Below are 20193 nucleotides of genomic sequence, written 5' to 3' on the forward strand. Positions count from 1 at the left end.
CTGAAAATTTGTTTTTTGTGAGTTCTATATTCAAGAAGAGCGATCGTCACTCCAAGAATATTTATAGACCAGCATAGTGTGCAAAGTACTAGAGAGCATCGTAAGAGATGCCATGATGGAACATCTACGATGAAACAACCTTGTAAAGGATTGCAAGCACGGTTTTATGCCGGGGCGCTCCTGCTTAACACAATTACTCAAGGCACTAGATGTTTGGACTCAAATTCTAGAACAATGCAGAAATATCAACAATATAGATTTTGCCAAGGCTTTCGATAACGTACCCCATGAAAAGCTGAGAATTAAACTGGAAGGGTATTGGATTTGGGGAAGTGTCCGAGCATGGATCGGAGAATTTCTGCATGACCGCAAACAACAGCGTGTGATGATAAATGGTACGAAATCGTCATGTGTACCTGTGACAAGCGGGCTACCACAGGTCAGTGTATTGGGCCTGTTGTTGTTCGTTTGCTTCATAAATGATATGCCAGAAGCTATACACTCCCCAATACAAATGTTTGTGGACAATGCCAAGTTATTTAGGGAAATTAAGAACCAAACAGACTGTGAAGAGCTACAGAAAGATCTATGAGCTTCAAGAATGGTAGAATAAATGGCTGCTAAGATTCAATGTCACGAAATGCAAAAGGATGCACCTGGAGGCGTATCGCATGTCCCACAAGGACAAAGAAACTGCATTAATTGAGACCGAATGTGAAAAGGACTTAGGTTTGTATGTCGACAATGAACTTAAGTTCTCAGACCATTGTGAGAAGAAGGTGAATCAGGCAACCAAACTAGTAGGTCTTATAAGAAGATCGTTTAGATATCTAGATAGACCGTTGCTCTTCACGATCTTCAAGAGTGAGTTGCTTCCCCGTCTGGAATACTGTCACCCTGTCTGGTCCCCGAGGTATGCTAGAGACTGTCAATTCATTGAAAATGTCCAAAAGAGGGCCACCAGACTGGTGCAGGCTCTACAGAACCTCAGTTACCCAGAGAGATTACAATGCCTGCAACTACCGAGCTTATACTACAGACAGCGAGGGGCGACCTAATCGAAGTATATAAACATTTCAGGGGGCACTACTTGGTTGAATGTACATTCCCGCTCACTAGTGAGTTTACAAGGGCTCATCGGGTCTTGTGCAGTGTGGCCGCGCTGCATTGGGTTATAGGAAACTCGCAAAAGTAAACATACTATTACTTTTTCTTTAATCACATCCTCTTCACCACTGATCGGTTCGTTAGCCGCTTGGGCGATCGGTGACGTCTCTGTTACACACTGTTGGCAAGTACTGGGCATGTACTGGCCCTTGAATGTATCTGGACCTGCTCCAGTGTTGGTCAAGTCTGGTCTTTAAAGAGTTCACACAACACTCTCTGGTAGATTGTTCCAAGAGTTCACAACTCTCACTCCGAAAATTACTCCTCGCAGTTTTCTGGACTTGCGGCTTCTTCAACCTTGAGCTGTGACCCCTTGTGGGGCGAGCGTCCGCCAGCTCCAGGTAAGGACACTCGACAGAGTAGTGCCTTTTGAGATGTTTTTAAACCTTAATTAGGTCCCACCTTGCCCGACTGTAGTATAAACTAGGCAATTTCAGGCTTTCTAATCTCTCAGGGTAGCTGAGGTGCCGTAGTGCTGGCACCAGCCTGGTGGCCCTCCTTTGGACATTTTCAATCAACTGACAGTCCCTAGCATACCTCGGGGACCAGACGGGGAAGGACATCACTCTTGAAGATTGACCTTTTTATAAGACCTCATAATTTAGTTGCCCCATTCACCTTCTTCTCACAATGGCCCGAGAACTTCAATTCATTGCCAACAAACACACCTAGGTCCTTTTCACATTCAGTCTCAATTAATGCAGTTTCTTCGTCCCGTTGGGACATATGATACGCCTCCTCATCGTTGGTATGCCCCAGGTGCAACCTCTTACACTTCATGACATTGAATCTTAGCAACCATTTCTGCGGCCATTCTTGAAGCTCACAGAGATCCTTCTGCAGCTCTTCACAATCTGCTTGGTTCTTAATTTCCCGAAATAACCTGGCATCATCTGCAAACATTTGTATGGAGTAATGTACGGCGCGAGGCATGTCATTCATGAAGCAAACAAACAACAGCAGGCCCAATACACCGCTTGTGACGGGTACACATTATGATTTCGTGCCATTAATCACCACACACTATTTGTGACCATGCTAGGACACTTCCCCGAATGCCATACCCTTTCGGTTTAATTTTCAACCTCTCATGGGTACGCTGTCAAAAGCTTTGGCAAAATCAAGGTATATATTGTCGATATTACCACCCTTCTCCAGAATTTGGGTCCAAACTTCTATTACTTTGAGTAATTATGTTAGGCAGGAGCGTCCCGACAAAAAACCGTGTTGGCAATCCTTTACAAGGTTGCTTCGTAGTAGATGTTCCATCATGGCATCTCTTACAATACTCTCAAGTATTTTACATACTGTGCTGGTCAGACTCACTGGTCTATAGTTATTCGTGGAGTGACGATCGCCCTTCTTGAAGATAGGACTCACATGAGCCATTTTCCAATCACTGGGGACCTTTTGCTCAACCAGGCATTTACAGAACAAGACCTTCAGGGGCTCAGCAAGCTCGTTGCACAACTCTCTTAGCACTCTGGGGTGCACCATGTCAGGGCCGGGACTCTTATGGACCTTATGGACCCTCTTCTGTGAACACAATGTGGGTCAGTGCTGTGTCGAACCGTCTGTCCTCAAACGCAGGAAGATTGTTCGCATCCTCTCTTGTGAAGACCGAGGAAAACAGAATGTTCAATGCTTCCGCTTTGTCCTGGTCAGAATCTGCGTAACTGCCATCTTCAAGCCTCAGGTCTGCTACTCATACTCGCGTTTTTAATTTCCACTTTGCATAGCGGTAAAATGCCTTTGGGTTTGACTTGACCTCGGTTGCAACCAGCCTCTGGAACTCCTTTTCAGCCCTTCTACACTCTGACTTTGCTTGGTTCCTCAATCTTGTATACATCCTCCTGTCCTGCTCATCGTTTGACCTAACCCACGCCTTGAATTTATGGGTTTTCTTCTTAACTTTGTCGACCGCCGCATGGGTCATGTGTAGTGGTCTCCTTGTATTCCTAGAGGCCTGGGTTTGGTCTTGGGTATATATATCTCGGTCAAATGGTTCACTTTACTGGCTATGATATTCAGCGTGGTGTTCTTATACATTAGCGAGTCAGGCCAGTGGATAGTCCTCATCCCGTCGTAATTTCCATTGTAATATTTGCTTGGCCTGGTTTTGTCGTGAACCAAGTAACAGTTAAATCTGAAGGACAACATTACATGGTGTCTTGTGCCAACGGGCTAGATGTACCACCATGCTCTCCTTGTTTGTTATGATGAGGTCCGGTGGCATGGGTGTTTGCTCCCCTCTGTAATGCATCGGGTCTTTAACATGTTGGTACGGAAAATTATCTCTCAAAGTTTCTACAAAAATAGTAGCAGGGTTATTTAAGTCATTTGGCGTGGACTCATTTCTCCAGTCGATGTCGACATAGTTAAAGTCCCCCATGATAAGGTGGCAATGGTTGAGCATCGTTGCGTTGTCTATTAAGGCTCTTAAGTTCCTTTGCTTTAGTAAGCTACAGTTTGGGGATCTGTAGATACACCCGACAAATAGTAAGTCTCCTCCCTTTAAATTAATTTTACACCACTTGGACTCTTCAAAAACATCCTCTCCCTGTACCCTCGCCTGGCTGGCTCTAAGGTCTTGCCTAGCATAGATAACCACACCCCTCTTGCAAGTTTCTTGAGAAAGGTTCGTAAATGAGTCACGTCCGTCAATACTGAACTCACATTCCTCTGGGTCGATTCTCCTGTTCTTGTACAACAGTTCTACAAAACCTACTTTATCGGGTTGATGTACCTTTAATAGTGTTTCAAACTCCTCTCTCTTATCAAGAAACGTGTCAGTATTAGTGTACATGACTTTGAAGCCGGAATTTGTTCTCGGTAGCGTCTCTGCTCTTAGTTGTAACTCCGGCCCCCCATTCTCAGCAGCTGCAGCATTTGCTAAATACACTGCATTTTGCAGGGTGTGGTTAGAAATGTAATTGTTTACATGGCGCTCACTTCCTCCTGGGTGGGAGGTAGAGCAGGTGAGGGGTGTACCGCTGCACTCTTGCTTCCACCACCCTCCCCCTGGATATAACCCATGTACACCCGACCCCGTTCCTCCTCGACTCCTCCCTCCTCTGCTTCAAGCCCTGTAGGAGTTTCTTGTGTTGTTCCCCTCTGCATTACCGTGCGATCTGGGTGAATGAATATATTCCGAAAAGCCTCGCTCCTTGCTAAGTTTTTTGCCTGCCGAATAATTTCCCATTTCTTCTCTTCACTCACTAGTGTGATCCTGAGGGGTCGAGGCTTGTCCTCCTGCATTTGACCTAGCCTCCTCACATCCTGAGGGAGGACTGATTCAGAGCCTTTGTGCAAATATTCTCAAAATGCAACTTATCGTGTGTTTCCTTACTCTCAGTTTCTTCCGACTGGCTCTCCGGGACTCCAAACACTATTACGTTGTTCCTGCGCTCGAAACGTTCCCGCTGTTCCTGCGCTCAAAACGTTCCCGTTGTTCCTGCGCTCGAAACGTTCCCGCTGTTCCTGTGCTCGAAACGTTCCCGTTGTTCCTCCTCTCCTCTAGCAGTAGGGAAGTAGGCCTGCTAGTTGCCATCTCTTCGACACACATCTTCTAAGTTCCTAGCTGCTGTAGAACCTGTTCAGATCCTGCATTACTCTCCGCTTCCTCCTGTGGCCCTGCTAAGGCCTGAACATAACTCATTTTCACTACCCCTTCCATTCTATTGGCTACTTTCTCAGTCTTAGCAAGGATCTCGTTCCCAACTTGCTGTATTTTGGCAACCAGCAAGGATCCAGCTTCATCTATTTTCGTCCCTAGGAAACTCGTTTCCCGGTGGCTTACAATCGTCTCTTTCACTTTGTCTGTTAAGTCAGGGCAATACCAGCAACAGCCTTCCTGCATTACCGCATTCTGTATCGTCCTAAACGTTGGATCGTTCAGACCATCACAATCTATATCCGACGTCGCCCTGCAGTAATTGCATGTCAACAGATTTCCTGGTGACGCTTCAGCACCTGATTCCTTACACCTTATGGCTGTCGCTGTTGTGGAGTAAGGGGGGGGGGGGACCAGACTCTGTACGGATCTACTCAGCCTTAAGCCCACCAGTTTACCATGTGATGGACTTCTAATCGTTGGCTTAATAATAATAATTATATTGATCTTTATTAGTACTATGATAATTGCTTCTAATCTGTGTCTTGATAGCTGGGCTTTAGGGTCAAGGTCCCTTTAAAAGCCCCGCTCCACTGCCTGCATACCTCGGCCGCTTTGACTAGGCCAGGGCCAACCATTAAATTTCTTCTGGCGAAGAAATTTACCCCTCAGTGGGATGAATTCCTTTATAATCACTTCTACTAATTGTAGTCTAAGTGAACTGAGATGCGTGAATGATCATGCCCTTGTGGCACACCATTGTTATTTAAAAAAGAAAAAAATCACTTAGCTGCCTTCTACTGGTCACCCTCCTTGGCACTCTCGTTCGTCCAGTGTTGACGTCCAAGACAGTTTGAAGTGTCTTCTGTTTGTTTTTCAGTTCTCCTCGACGAGTTGTTGGTATCTCTATGTGCTGTCCTTATGTACAGTACACTGCATCTCGCTACGAATGGTGGATCATATGCACACTCAGTCCTTTGGAAAACACAGGAAAAAATCAGTAAAAGTAAGCTTTACGGTGGCAATAATTGCCGTTCGAGACAGCCCGCCTTGTTTTTTTTTTAACTATTATTTACTTATGTTCTCTTTTCCAGTTCTCCTCAACGAATACATCTCTATGAGCTATCTCTGGGTACACTGTATCTCCCTATGAATGGTGGATTGTAGGCACAATTTCAATCCTTGAACAAAGCACAAACACAAAATAACTTTTTTCTTTGTGGCACCAATAATACGACTTGGTTACTGCCGGCAATGGTGACTGATTGCTTACCCCAATTTGCTTTTCACTTCAAATTATTTACAACCTTCCCCGCGGTCACTGTTGTTACTGTGGACTGTCTTAGCAATACTACACTCTCTGGTCGGCCTTTGGATGATCAATCACATCTATGAGCACAACTCATTAAAAAAAAAAAATCCGGATAAATCTTGTCATATGTCAATGAGTTTGTGGTTGTATGCCTCCCGACCTAGGCTGTACCTCCAGTCGGTGGAGGGTGATTTTAAAATATACAATCGCGAATAATGTTAAAAATCCTACATCGATTTACCCATTCACATCACTAAGACGATCACCATGATCTTTCGTAATCACTGTCCAATTTCTGCCCTTCAACAAAGAAGGCCCGAATGCCAACACCCTTTATTATAGAGACGCACGACCCACGCTAATCGGCAATTATTCCTATTAAGCGTAACACATATATACGCGTTAGGTATTCAGTTTTCTCAAAGTCTGTGTTAGTCTGTCACTATTAACTAGTTTTGACTTGTTTTAATGAGTTATTCAGAAGCCAATGATAATTTATTCATTATTTTTTTCACTCACCACACATTCACCATTTACTCATTATTCACTCACTCCACACTCGCCATTTCCTCCTGAATTACTCATTGTTTATTCACCAGGTTCACGTGCCACCTGCCTGTCGGATCAGTGTGCCGCAGATAGATCAGACACCAATACACAGATGCTCAAGACCCGCCCACCAGAGTCCAGCCACCCACGCCCGCCACTCCCGTCACCGCCTGCGACTCGCCTCAGATTCCCTCGATCACAGCACATATTGTCAGCCGCAGTCACAGGTCGACGTATCGCGGAAAGTGCGAAGTGCGGAGAACTTGAGACACTACCGCATTACTAGTGAGTCTTATAAAGGAGGGAGGGAAGAAAGGAGTGGGAGGTGGAATAAGGAGGATGGAAGAAGAGGGAGGAAGATAGTGGGAAATAGACGAATGAAAAGAAGATGTAATAAGGGAAAGAGTTTTATCAATTGATGAGAAAGAGAACAGTTAAGGTCTCTCTCTCTCTCTCTCTCTCTCTCTCTCTCTCTCTCTCTCTCTCTCTCTCTCTCTCTCTCTCTCTCTCTCTCTCTCTGTCACCACATAATACTAAAGAAAATGTTACAAGAATATTATAATCTCTCTCCCTTGCTCTACGTCCCTTTTACGAACTCCTTCTTTACTTCCTGTTGTAATTAGTTGACCTTACCATAACCTGAATCTTACCATGAAAGGTCAGGCTACATGAGAGTTAGGGTGGTCAGGTTAGGTGAGTGTTAGAGTGGTCAGGTTAGGTGAGTGTTAGAGTGGTCAGGTTAGGTGAGTATTAGAGTGGTCAGGTTAGGTGAGTGTTAGAGTGGTCAGGTTAGGTGAGTGTTAGAGTGGTCAGGTTAGGTGAGTGTTAGAGTGGTCAGGTTAGGTGAGTGTTACAGTGGTCAGGTTAGGTGCGTGTTAGAGTGGTCAGGTTAGGTGAGTGTTAGAGTGGTCAGGTTAGGTGAGTGTTAGAGTGGTCAGGTTAGGTGAGTGTTAGAGTGGTCAGGTTAGGGTTGGGAAGTGTTAGAGTGGTCAGGTTAGTTGGGTAAGTGTTAGAGTGGTCAGGTTAAGGTAAGGTGAGTAAGAGTGGTCAGGTAAGATTAGGTAAGGATAGAGTGTTAGGTTAGGTGGGTAAGGATAGAGTGGCGTTAGGTTGGTAAGTGTTGATGGTCAGGTTAGGTTAGTGAGTGTTACAGTGGTCAGGTTTGGTGAGTGTAGAGTGGTCAGGTTAGGTTAGGGTGAGTTAGAGTGGTCAGGTTTGGTGAGTGTTAGAGGTCAGGTTAGGGGTGGAGTGTTAGAGTGGTCAGTTATGTGAGTGTTAGAGTGGTCAGGTTATGTGAGTGTTAGAGTGGTCAGGTGTGTGAGTGTAGAGTGGTCAGGTTAGGTTGGGGAGTGTTACAGTGTCAGGTTAGGTTAGGTGAGTGTTACAGTGGTCAGGTTATGTGAGTGTTAGTGGTCAGGTTAGGTTAGGGGAGTGTTACAGTGGTCAGTTGGTGAGTTAGAGTGGTTAGGTTAGGTGAGTGTTAGAGTGGTCAGGTGTGAGTGTTAAGGGTCAGGTTAGGTTAGGTGAGTGTTACAGTGGTCAGGTTAGGTGGAGTGTTGAGTGGTCAGGTTATGTGAGTGTTAGGGAGGTCAGGTAAGATTAGGTGACTGTTAGAGTTGTCAGGTTAGTGAGTGTTAGAGTGGCTGTGTTAGGTGAGTGTTAGAGTGGTCAGGTTAGTGAGTGTTAGAGTGGTCAGGTTAGGTGAGTGTTAGAGTGATCAGGTTAGGTGAGCATGTTAGAGTGGTCAGGTTAGGTGAGTGTTAGGAGTGGTCAGGTTAGGTGAGTGTTAGAGTGGTCAGGTTAGGTGAGTGGAGAGTTGTTAGGTGAGTGTTAGAGTGGTCAGGTTAGAAGGTGAGTGTTAGAGTGGTCAGGTTAGGTTGGGTAAGTGCTAGAGTGGTCAGGTTAGGTTGGGTAAGTGTTAGAGTGGTCAGGTTAAGGTTAGGTGGAGTGTTAGAGTGGTCAGGCAAGATTAGGTAAGTGATAGAGTGCTCTGGTTAGGTTGGGTAAGTGTTAGAGTGGTCAGGTTAGGTTGGGTAAGTGTTAGAGTGGTCAAGGTTAGGTGAGTGTTAGAGGCAGGTAAGATTAGGTAAGTGATAGAGTGCTCAGGTTAGGTTGTAAGTGGTAGATTGCAAGGCTAGTGAGTTAGAGTGGTCAGGTTAGGTGAGTATTAGAGGGGTCAGGTTAGCTGAGTGTTAGAGTGGTCAGGTTATTAGGGAGTGTTAGAGTGGCTGTTAGGTGAGCCAGAATTGGGGTTAGGTTAGTTAGAGTGGTCAGGTAAGATTAGGTGAGTGTTAGAGGGTCAGGTTAGGTGAGTAGAGTGGTCAGGTTAGGTTGGGTAAGTGTTAGAGTGGTCAGGATAGGTTAGGTGAGTGTTAGAGTGGTCAGGTTAGTGGGTGAGTGTTAGAGTGGTCAGGTTAGGTGGGCAAGCAGAGGGTCAGGTTAGGTTATGCTAGAGTGGTCAGGTTAGGCAAGAAGTGCAGTGGGGTTAGGTGAGAGTAGAGTGGCCAGTGTAAGGTGAGTGCAAGAGTGGTCACGTTAGGTGAGTTAGAGTGGTCACACAGGGTGAGTGGCAGAGCAAGAGTGAATGTTAGAGTGGCTGGGGTGAGTGTTGAGTGGTCAGGTGAGGAGGAGTGGCTAGGTGGAGTGTGTGAGTGGTCAGAGTGAGTGTTGAGTGGTCAGGTTAGGTGAGTGTTAGAGTGGCTGTGTTAGGTGAGTGTAGAGTGGTCAGGTTAGGTGAGTGTTAGAGTGGTCAGGTTAGGTGAGTGTTAGAGTGGTCAGGTTAGGGTTAGGGTGAGTGTTAGAGTGGTCAGGTTAGGTTAGGGTGAGTGTTAGAGTGGTCAGGTAGGTTGGGTAAGTGTTTGAGTGGTCAGGTTAGGTTGCAAGTGTTAGAGTGGTCAGGTTGGTTAGGTGAGTGTTAGAGTAGTCAGGTAAGATTAGGAAGTGATAGAGTGCTCAGGTTAGCTTGGGTAAGTGTTAGAGTGGTCAGGTTAGGTTGTGTGAGTAGAGTGGTCAGGTTAGGTTGGGTAAGTGTTAGAGTGGTCAGGTTAGGTTAGGTGAGTGTTAGAGGGTCAGTTAGGTTAGGTGAGTGTTAGAGTGGTCTGGATAGGTGAATACAGAGTGGTCAGGTTAGGTGAATACAGTGGTCAGGTTAAGTTGGGTAAGTGTTAGAGGTCAGGTTAAGGTTAGGTGAGTGTTAGAGTGGTCAGGTAAGATTAGGTAAGGATAGAGGTGCTCAGGATAGGTTGGGTAAGTGTTAGAGTGGTCAGGTTATGTGAATATTAGAGGGTCAGGTTAGAAGGTAAGTGTTAGTGTGGTCAGGTAAGGTTAGGTTGGGTAAGTGTTAGAGTGGTCAGGTTAGTTTAGATAAGTGTTACAGTGGTCAGGTTAGGTGAATGTTAGAGTGGTCAGGTTTTGTGAGTGTTGAGTGGTCAGGTAAGATTAGGTGAGGTTAGAGTTGTGGTTAGGTTAGTGAGAGAGTGGCGGGTAGGTGAGAGGAGATGGCTGGTAAGCAGGTATGTTAGAGTGGTTAGGTTAGGAAAGTGTTAGATTGGTCAGTAGGTGAGTGTTAGAGTGGTCAGGTTAGGTGAGTGTTAGAGTGGCTGGTTAAGGTTAGGAGATAGACTGCCAGGTTAGGTTGGGTAAGGTTAGTGTGGTCAGGTTAGGTGGGTAAGTTAGAGTGGTCAGGAAGTTAGGTGAGTGTTAGAGTGGTCAGGTAAGATTAGGTAAGGATTGAGTGCCAGGTTAGGTTGGGTAAGTTTTAGAGTGGTCAGGTTTCGTGAGTGTTAGAGTGGCTGTTTAGGTGAGTGTTAGAGTGGTCAGGTTTGGTGAGTTAGAGTGGTCAGGATAGGTGACTGTCTGAGTGGTCAGGATAGAGTGTTAGAGTGGCAGGTTAGGTGAGTGTTAGAGTGGTCAGGGTAGGTGACTGTTAGAGTGGTCAGGTTAGTGGAGTGTTAGAGTGGTCAGGTAAGATTAGGTGAGTGTAGAGTTGTCAGGTTAGGTTAGGTTAGTGTTAGAGTGGTCAGGTTAGGTGAGTGTTAGAGTGGTCAGGTTAGGTGAGTGCTAGAGTGGCGGTTAAGTTAGGATGTTAGAGTGGTTAGGTTAGGTAAGTGTTAGACTGTAGGAGAGTGTTAGAGTGGCTGGTTAGGGTGAGGTAGAGGGGTAGGTTAGGTGATTGTAGAGTGGTCAGGAAAGTGAGTGTTAGAGTGGTCAGGTTAGGGTGAGTGTTAGAGTGGTCAGGTTAGGTGAATGTTAGAGTGGTCAGATCTGAGTGTTAGAGTGGTCAGATAGGTGACTGTTAGAGTGGTCAGGTTAGGTGAGTAAGTAGAGTGGTCAGGTTAGGTGAGTGTTAGAGTGGTCACGTTAGGTGAGTGTTAGAGTGGTCAGTAGGTGAGTGTAGAGGGTCAGGTTAGGTGAGTGTTAGATTGGTCAGGTAGGTGAGTGTTAGAGTGGTCAGGTTAGGTGAGTTAGAGTGGTCAGGTTAGGTGAGTGTTAGAGTGGTCAGGTTAGGTGAGTGTTAGAGTGGTCAGGTTAGTGAGTGTTAGAGGTCAGGTTAGGTGAGTGTTAGAGTGGTCAGGTTAGGTTAGGTGAGAGTAGAGTGGTCAGGTTAGAAAAGGGTAAGGTTAGAGTGGTCAGTTAAGTTAGATGAGTGTTAGAGTAGGAGATTAGGGGATAGAGTGCTCAGTTAGCTTTAAGAGAGGCGGTTAGGTTAGGTGAGTGTTAGAGTGGTAAGTAGTTGGGTAAGTGTTAGAGTGGTCAGGTTAGGTTAGGTGAGTGTTAGAGGCTGGTTAGGTTAGGTGAGTGTTAGAGTGGTCAGGATAGGTGAATATTAGAGTGGTCAGGTTAGGTGAATATTACAGTGGTCAGGTTAGGTTGGGTAAGTGTTAGAGTGGTCAGGTAGGTTAGGGAGTGTTAGAGTGGTCAGGTAAGATTAGGTAAGTGATAGAGGTGCTCAGGATAGGTTGGGTAAGTGTTAGAGTGGTCAGGTTAGGTGAATATTAGAGTGGTCAGGTTAGTGCAGTAGTGGTCAGGTTAGGTAAAGAATGGTCAGGTAGGGATGAGTGTAGTGCAGTTAGTGAAGTTAGAGTGGCAGTTTGTGAAGAGGGTCCAAGATTAGGTGAGTTAGAGTTGTCAAAAGTTAGGGTTAGGTGAGTCAGAGTGGTCAGTTAGGTGAAGTTTAGAGTGGTCAGGTTGTAGGTGATGTTAGAGGCTGGATAGGTGATAGGAGTGGTCAGGTTAGGTGATTTAGAGTGGGTGTAGTGTTAGAGTGTCAGGTTAGGTAGGTTAGAGTGGTCAGGTAAGTTAGGGAGGAAAGGGCAGTGAAGGTTAGGTGAGTGCTAGAGTGGTAGGTAGGTAAGAGGTAGGAGTGGCAGGTAGGTTAGGTAAGTGTTAGAGTGGTCAGGTTAGGTTGGGTTAGGAGTTAGAGTGGTCAGGGTAGGTAGAGTGTAAGGTTAGTAGTGATAGATGCTAGGTTAGGTTGGGCAAGTGTTAGAGTGGTCAGGTTAGGTTGGGTAAGTGTTAGAGTGGTCAGGTTAACAGGTATAAGAGTGGTCAAAAAAAACCGGTTAGTGGGTAAGCTAGAGTGGTCAGGTTAGTGTTAGACAAAGTGAGTGTTAGAGGTCAAAAAACAAAAAACAAAAAAGTTAGTGAGTGTTAGAGTGGTCAGGTTAGGTGAGTTAGAGGAGAGGTGAGGTTAGAGTGTCAGGAAGGTGACTAAGAGTGGTCAGTAGGGTGAGTGTTAGAGTGGTCAGGTTAGGTGAGTGTTAGAGGGTCAATAGTGAGCAAAAAGCAAGAGTGGTCAGGTTAGGTGAGAGTGTTAGACAAGAGTCAAGTATAGTGAGGTAGAGGGCTGTGTAGAAAGGGTGAGGTTAGAGTCAGGTTAGGTTAGGTGATACAGAGTGGTCAGGTTAAGGGGTAAGTTAGAGTGGTCAGGTTAGGTGGGTAATGCTAGAGGGTCAGTTAGAGTGAGTGCTAGAGAAGTCAGGTAAGATTAGGAAGGATAGAGTGTCAGGTTAGCTTGGGTAAGAGAGTGGTCAGGAAGAAGGGTGAGTGTTAGAGTGGTCAGGTTAGGTGGGTAAGTGTTAGGTCAGGTTAGGGTTAGGTGAGCAGAAGGTCAGGAATTAGGGTGAGTGTTAGAGTGGCAGGATAGGTGAATACAGAGTGGTCAGGTTAGGTGAATACACAGTGGCTGCTGGTTGGAAGTGTAGAGGTCAGGTTAAGTGAGGTAGAGTGGTCAGGCAAGATGGTGATAGAAAGCAGGATAGGCTGGTAAGTGTTAGAGTGGCTGGGTTATGATACAGAGTGGTCAGGCTAGCTGGGAAGCAAGAGTGTGGTCAGGTTAGGGGGTAAGAGAGTGGGTCAGGTTAGTGATAGTTTACAGTGGCGGGTTAGGAATGTTAGAGGGTCAGGTTTTGTGAGTGTTAGAGTGGTCAGGCAAGATTAGGTGAGTGTTAGAGTTGTCAGGTTAGGTTAGGGGAGTGTTAGAGTGGTCAGGTAGGTGAGAGGTTAGAGTGGTCAGTGGTAGGTAAGTGTTAGAGTGGTTAGAAGAGAAAGTGTTAGATTGGTCTGTTAGTGAGTGTTAGAGTGGTCAGGTTAGGTGAGTGTTAGAGTGGTCAGGTTAAGGTAGAGTGAAGAGCAGGTTAGGTGTTAGTGTGGCTGGTTAGGTTAAGTGTTAGGAGTGGCAGGTTAAAGTTAGGTGAGTGTTAGAGTGAGAAGTGTTGAGTGCTCAGGTTAGCGGGGTAAGTTTTAGAGTGGTCAGTTCGTGAGTGTTAGAGTGGTCAGGGTTTAGGTGAGTAGGAGGGTCAGGTTGGTGAGTGTTAGGAGTGGTCAGGATAGGTGACTGTTCGAGTGGTCAGATAGGTGAGTGTTAGAGTGGTCAGGTTAGGTGAGTGTAGAGTGGTCAGGGGTAGTGACTGTTAGAGTGGTCAGGTTAGGTGAGTAAGTAGAGTGGTCAGGCAAGATTAGTGAGTGTTAGATGTCAGGTTAGGTTAGGAGTGGTTAGGAGGGTCAGGTTAGGTGAGTGTTAGAGTGGTCAGGTTAGGGGAGGCAGAGTGGGTGGTTAGGGTAAGGAGAGTGGTTAGGTTAGGTGAGACTTAGGTGAGGTTAGAGTGGTCAGAGGAGTGTTAGAAGGTCAGGTTAGGTGAGTGTTAGAGGGTCAGGATAGGTGAGTGTTAGAGTGGTCAGGTTAGGTGAGTGTTAGAGTGGTCAGGTTAGGTGATGTTAGAGTGGTCAGGATCGGTGAGTGTTAGAGGTCAGGATAGGTGAGTGTTAGAGTGGTCAGGTTAGGTGAGTGTTAGAGTGGTCAAGTTAGGTGAGTTAGAGTGGTCACGTTAGGTGAGTGTTAGAGTGGTCAGGTTAGGTGAGTGCAGAGTGGTCAGGTTAGGTGAGTGTTAGATTGGTCAGGTTAGGTGAGTGTTAGAGTGGTCAGGTTAGGTGAGTTAGAGTGGTCAGGTTAGGTGAGTGTTAGAGTGGTCAGGTTTAGGTGAGTGTTAGAGTGGTCAGGTTAGTGAGTGTTAGAGCACAGGTTAGGTGAGTGTTAGAGTGGTCAGGTTAGGTTAGGGTGAGTTAGAGTGGTCAGGTTAGGTTGAAGAGTCAGAGTGGCGTGGTTAGGCTGGGTAAGTGCTAGAGTGGTCAGTTAAGTTAGATGAGTGTTAGAGTAGCTCGTGTGAAGATTAGGGTGATAGAGTGCTCAGGTTAGCTTGGGTGGGAAGCAGAGGTCAGGTTAGGTTAGGTGAGTGTTAGAGTGTATTGTGGGTTAGGTTGGGTAAGTGTTAGAGTGGTCAGGTTAGGTTAGGTGAGTGTTAGAGGTCAGGTTAGGTTAGGTGAGTGTTAGAGTGGTCAGGATAGGTGAATATTAGAGTGGTCAGGTTAGGTGAATATTATTCAGTGGTCAGGTTAGGGCTGGGTAAGTGTTAGAGTGGTCAGGTTAAGGTTAGTGAGTGTTAGAGTGGTCAGGTAAGATTAGGGTAAGTGATAGAGGTGCTCAGGATAGGTTGGGTAAGTGTTAGAGTGGTCAGGTTAGTGAATATTAGAGTGGTCAGTGTTAGGTTGGGCAAGCAGTGTGGTCAGGTTAGGGTGCAAGTGTTAGAATGGTCAAGGGCAGGGATGAGTGCTAAGTGGTCAGGTTAGGTGAATGTTAGAGTGGCTGTTTTGTGAGTGTTGAGAGTGGCCGTAGCAAGATTAGGTGAGTTAGAGTTGTCAGGCTAGGCTAGGTGAGTGTTAGAGTGGGTCAGGTTAGGGTGAGTAAGCAGAGTGGTCAGGTTAGGTGATTGTTAGAGTGGTCAGATAGTGAGTGTTAGAGTGGGTGGGGCTAGGGATGAGTGTTAGAGTGGTCATGCTAGGGTGAGTTAGAGGGGCAGGTTAGTGAGGTTAGAGTGGTCAGGTTAGGGGAGCAGAGTGTCAGGTTAGGTGAGTGTTAGAGTGGTCAGGTTAGGGGTGAGCTAGAGTGGTCTGGTTAGGTTGGGTGTGTTGCAGTGGTCAGGTTAAGGTTAGTGGAGTGGAGGAGTGGTCAGGCAAGATTAGGTAAGATAGAGTGCTCAGGTTAGGTTGGGCAAGTGTTAGAGTGGTCAGGTTAGGTTGGGTAAGGTTAGAGTGGTCAGGTTAAAGTTAGGTGAGTGTTAGAGTGGTCAGGTTAGGTGAATATTAGAGTGGTCAGGTTAGGTTGGGTAAGGTTAGAGTGGTCAGGTTAGGTTAGTGAGTGCTAGATTGGCAGTGTTAGGTGAGTGTTAGAGTGGGTCAGTTCATGTGAGTAGAGTGGCAGTCAAGATTAGGTGAGTGTTAGAGTGGCTGTGTTAGGTGAGTGTTAGAATGGTCAGGCTAGGTAAGTATTAGACGGTCGGGTTAGGGTGAGTGTTAGAGTGGTCAGTTGGGCAAGGTTAGAGTGGTCAGGTTAAGGTTAGTGAGGAGAGTGGTCAGGTAAGATAGGGTAAGGAGAGTGCTCAGGTTAGGTTGGGTAAGTGGTAGAGTGGTAAGGTTAGGTTAGGTGAGTGTTAGAGGGTCAGGCAAGTGAATATAGAGTGGTCAGGTTAGGGTTGGGTAAGTGTTAGAGTGGTCAGGTTAGGTTAGGTGAGTGTTAGATTGGTCAGGTTAGGTGAGTGTTAGAGTGGTCAGGTTATGTGAGTAGCAAGAGTGGTCAGGTAAGATTAGGTGAGTGTTAGAGTGGTCAGGTTAGGTGAGTGTTAGAATGGTCAGGCTAGGTGAGTATTAGATCGGTCTGGTTAGGTGAGTGTTAGAGTGGTCAGGTTAGTGAGTAAAAAGAGTGGTTAGGGATAGGTGAGCAGCAGATGGGTAAGAGTAAGCAGGAGTGGGTCAGGTTAGGTGAGTGTTAGAGTGGTCAGGTTGGTGAGTGTTAGAGTGGTCAGGTTAGGTGATTGTTAGAGTGGCTGTATAGGTGAGTGTTAGAGTGGCTCAGGTTAGGTGAGTGTTAGAGTGGTTGTTAGGTGAATGTTAGAGTGGCTCGGGACTGGTGAGCTAGAGTGGTCAGGATAGGTGACTTAGAGTGGTCAGGTTTGTGAGTTGGCAGAGTGGTCAGGTTAGTGAGTGTTAGAGGTCACGTTAGGTGAGCTAGAGCACAATGTTAGGTGAGTGCTAGAGTGGCTCGTGGTTAGGGAGTGTTAGATGGTCAGGCTAGGTGAGGTTAGAGTGGCTAGAGGAGGTCAGGTTAGGTGAGTGTTAGAGTGGTCAGGTTAGGTGAGTGTTAGAGTGGTCAGGTTAGGTGAGTGTTAGAGTGGCTGTGGTTAGGTGAGTGTTAGAGTGGTCAGGTTAGGTTAGGTGAGCAAAGAGTGGTCAGGTTAGGTCAAGGGTAAGCAGAGTGGTCAGGTTAGGTTGGGTAAGCAAGAGAGTGGTCAGGTTAGGTAGATGAGTGTTAGAGAGTCAGGTAAGATTAGGAAGTGATAGAGTGCTCAGGTTAGCTTGGGTAAAGTGTTAGAGTGGTCAGGTTAGGTTAGGTGAGTGTCAGGAGTGGTCAGGTTAGGTTGGGTAAGTGTTAGAGTGGTCAGGTTAGGGTTAGGTGAGCTGTTAGAGTGGTCAGGTTAGGTTAGGTGAGTGTTAGAGTGGTCAGGATAGGGTGAATATTAGAGTGGTCAGGTTAGGTGAAATTGCGGTGTGGCAGGTTAGGCTGGGTGAGGTTAGAGTGGTCAGGTTAAGGTTAGTGAGTGTTAGAGTGGTCAGGTAAGATTAGGTAAGGATAGAGGTGCTCAGGATAGGTTGGGTAAGGTTAGAGCGGGTCAGGTTAGGTGAATACAGGAGGTCAGGTTAGGTTGCAAGTAAGTGTATCAGGCTAGGCTGGGTAAGGAATAAAACAGGTTAGGGTTAGATGAGTGTTACAGTGGTCAGGTTAGGTGAACAAGCTAGAGTGGTCAGGTTTTGTGAGTGTTAGAGTGATAGCAAGATTAGGGTGAGCTAGAGTTGCCAGGTTAGGTTAGGGTGAGTAAGAGTGGCCAGGTTAGGTGAGTGTTAGAGTGGTCAGGTTAGGTGATTGTTAGAGTGGCTGTGATAGGTGAGGGCAGAGTGGTCAGGTTAGGATGGTGTTAGAGTGGTCAGCAAGGTGAGTGTTAGAGTGCAGGTTAGGGAGTGTTAGAGTGGCTGTTAGGTGAGTGTTAGAGTGGTCAGGTTAGGGTGAGTGTCAGGAGTGGTCAGGAAGAAGAGTGTTAGAGTGGTCTGGTTAGGTTGGGTAAGGTTACAGTGGTCAGGTTAAGGTTAGGTGAGTGTGAGAGTGGCTGTAAGATTAGGCAAGGATAGAGTGCTCAGGTTAGGTTGGGTAAGTGTTAGAGCTCAGGTTAGGGGTTGGGCAAGGTAGAGTGGTCAGGTTAAAGCAGGTGAGTGTTAGATGTACTGTAGGTTAGGTGAATAGAGTGGTCAGGTTAGGCTGGGTAAGTGTTAGAGTGGTCAGGTTAGGTTAGGTGAGTGTTAGATGGCTGTAAGGTGAGAGCTAGAGTGGTCAGGTTATGTGGAGTGTTAGAGTGGTCAGGTAAGATTAGTGAGTGCTAGAGTGGTCAGGTTAGGTGAGTGTAGAACGCTAGGTAAGATAGACTGGTCGGGTTAGGTGAGTGTTAGAGTGGCATGCTAGGTTGCAAGTGTTACAGTGGTCAGGTTAAGGTTAGGTGAGTGTGAGAGTGGCAGCAAGATTAGGTAAGTGATAGAGTGCTCAGGTTAGGTTGGGCAAGTGGTAGAGTGGTAAGGTTAAGAGGGGTGAGTGCTAGAGTGGTCAGGTTAGGGTGAATATTAGAGTGGTCAGGTTAGGTTGGGTAAGTGTAGAGGTAGGTTAGTTAGGTGAGTGCTAGATTGGTCAGGTTAGGTGAGTGTTAGAGTGGTCAAGCGTGAGTGTTAGAGTGGCTGGTGGCAAGATTAGGTGAGGCAGAGTGGCTCAGTTAGGGAGTGTTAGAATGGTACAGGCAAGCAGGTCGGTTAGGGTGAGTGTTAGAGTGGTCAGGTTAGGTGAGTGTTAGAGTGGTTAGGACAGGTGAGTGTTAGAGGCAGAGTAAGATTGGTGAGTGTTAGAGTGGTCAGGTTAGGTGAGTAAGCTAGAGTGGTCAGGTTAGGTGAGCATAGGAGTGGTCAGGCTTGGCTGTGTAGAGGTAAGGGTGAATGTTAGAGTGGTCAGGTTAGGTGAGTGTTAGAGTGGTCAGGCTAGTGAGTGTTAGAGTGGTCAGGTTGGTTAGGGTGAGTGTTAGAGTGGCTGTGGTTGTGAGGTTAGAGTGGTCAGGTTAGGTGAGTACAGAGTGGTCAGGTTAGTGAGTGTTAGAGTGGTCAGGTAGGTGCAGTGTTAGAGGGTCAGGTTAGGTGAGTGTTAAAGTGGTCAGGTTAGGTGAGGTTAGGAGGGTCAGGTTAGGTGAGTGTTGGCGACTGCTAGGTGAGCGTTAGAGGAAGTCAGGTTAGGTGAGCATTAGAGTGGCCAGGTTAGCTGAGTTAAGTGGTCAGGTGGTTAGTGTCTGAGTGGTCAGGTTAGGGTAAGAATGGTTAGGTTAGGTGGATGTTAGAGTGGTCTGGTTAGGTGAGTGTTAGAGGACAGGTAGGTGAGCGTTAGAGTACGGTTAGAGGTGAGTAGAAGAGTGGTCAGGTTAGGTGAGTCATAAAATTGTTAGGTTAGGTTAGGTTAGTAAGCAGAGTGGTCAGGTAAGATAGGTGAGTGCTAGAGGGGTCAGATAGGCTAGGTGAGTGTTAGAGTGGTCAGGCTAGGTTGGGTAAGGCAGAGTGGGTCAGGTTAGGTTGGGTAAGTGTTAGAGTGGTCAGGTTAGGTTAGGTGAGTGTTAGAGGGTCAGGTAAGGCTGGGTAAGCAGAGTGGTCAGGTTAGGTTGGGTAAGCAGAGTGGTCAGGTTAGGTTAGTGAGTGTTAGAATGGTCAGGTTAGGTAAGTGTTAGAGTGGTCAGGTTAGGTGAGGTTAGAGTGGTCAGGTTAGGTGAGTGTTAGAGTGGTCAGTTAGGTGAGTGTTAGAGTGGTCAACAAGCTAGGTGAGTGTTAGAGTGGCCAGGTTAGGTGAGTGTTAGAGTGGTCAGGATAGGTGAGTGTTAGAGTGGTCAGTTTAGGTGAGTAATGGAGTGGTTAGGTTAGTGAGTGCTAGAGTGGTCAGGTTAGGTGAGTGTTAGAGTGGTCAGGTTAGGTTAGGGTGAGTGTTAGAGTGGTCAGGTTAGGGTTAGGTGAGTGTTAGAGTGGTCAGGTGAGGTTGGGTAAGTGTTAGAGTGGTAGGTTAGGTTGCAAGGTTAGAGTTGTCAGGTTAAGGTTAGTGAGTTAGAGTAGTCAGGCAAGATTAGGTAAGATAGAGTGCTCAGGTTAGCTTGGGTAAGTGTTAGAGGGTCAGGTTAGGTTAGGTGAGTGTTAGAGTGGTCAGGTTAGGTTAGGTGGAGGTTAGAGGGTCTGATTGGTGAATATTAGAGTGGTCAGTTAGGTGAATATTACAGTGGTCAGGTTAGTTGGGTAAGTGTTAGAGTGGTCAGGTTAAGGTTAGTGAGTGTTAGGAGGTCAGGTAAGATTAGGTAAGTGATAGAGAGTGCCCAGGATAGGTTCTGGTAAGGTTAGAGTGGTCAGGTTAGGTGAATACAGAGTGGACTAGGTTAGGGTTGGAAGGTTAGTGTGGTCAGGTTAGGTTGGGTAAGGTTAGAGTGGTCAGGTTAGGTTAGATGAGTGATGCTAGTGTGGTCAGGTAGGGTGAATGTTAGAGAGTGGTCAGGTTGTGAGTGTTAGAGTGGTCAGGTAAGATTAGGTGAGTGTTAGAGTTGTCAGGTTAGGTTAGGGTGAGTGTTAGAGTGGTCAGGTAGGTGAGTGTTAGAGAGTATCAGGTAAGCAAGATAGAGTGGTTAGGTTTGGAAAGTGTTAGATTGGTCACGTTGAAGAGGTCAGAGAGTGGTCAGGCTTAGGTGAGTGTTAGGAATAGCTCAGGTTAGGTGATTGGCTAGGAGTGGTCAAGATAGGTGAGTGTTAGAGTGGCTGTGTTAGGATGAGTGTTAGAGTGGTCAGGTTAGGTAGAGTGTTAGAGGGCAGGTTAGGTGAGTGTTAGGGAGTGGTCAGGTTATGTGAGAGTTAGAGTGGTAGCAATACGTAACTGAAACCAGCTTACCACTGA

General features: G+C 46.4%; 1 protein-coding gene across 2 annotated transcripts in view; it reads left to right on the forward strand.

Moving 5' to 3' along the window:
* LOC121868822 overlaps positions 1 to 20193 on the forward strand; it is an 88038-nt gene that overhangs the window by 51056 nt on the left and 16789 nt on the right. For both annotated transcript variants that reach the window (XM_042369785.1, XM_042369786.1), the window contains one exon: positions 6692 to 6926. In XM_042369785.1, the coding sequence (XP_042225719.1) occupies positions 6692 to 6926 (235 nt within the window). The remainder of the gene's footprint in view (positions 1 to 6691; positions 6927 to 20193) is intronic.

Source organism: Homarus americanus, unplaced genomic scaffold (assembly GCF_018991925.1).
Source record: "Homarus americanus isolate GMGI-L3 unplaced genomic scaffold, GMGI_Hamer_2.0 scaffold30535, whole genome shotgun sequence".
Taxonomy (NCBI): Eukaryota; Metazoa; Arthropoda; class Malacostraca; order Decapoda; family Nephropidae; genus Homarus; species Homarus americanus.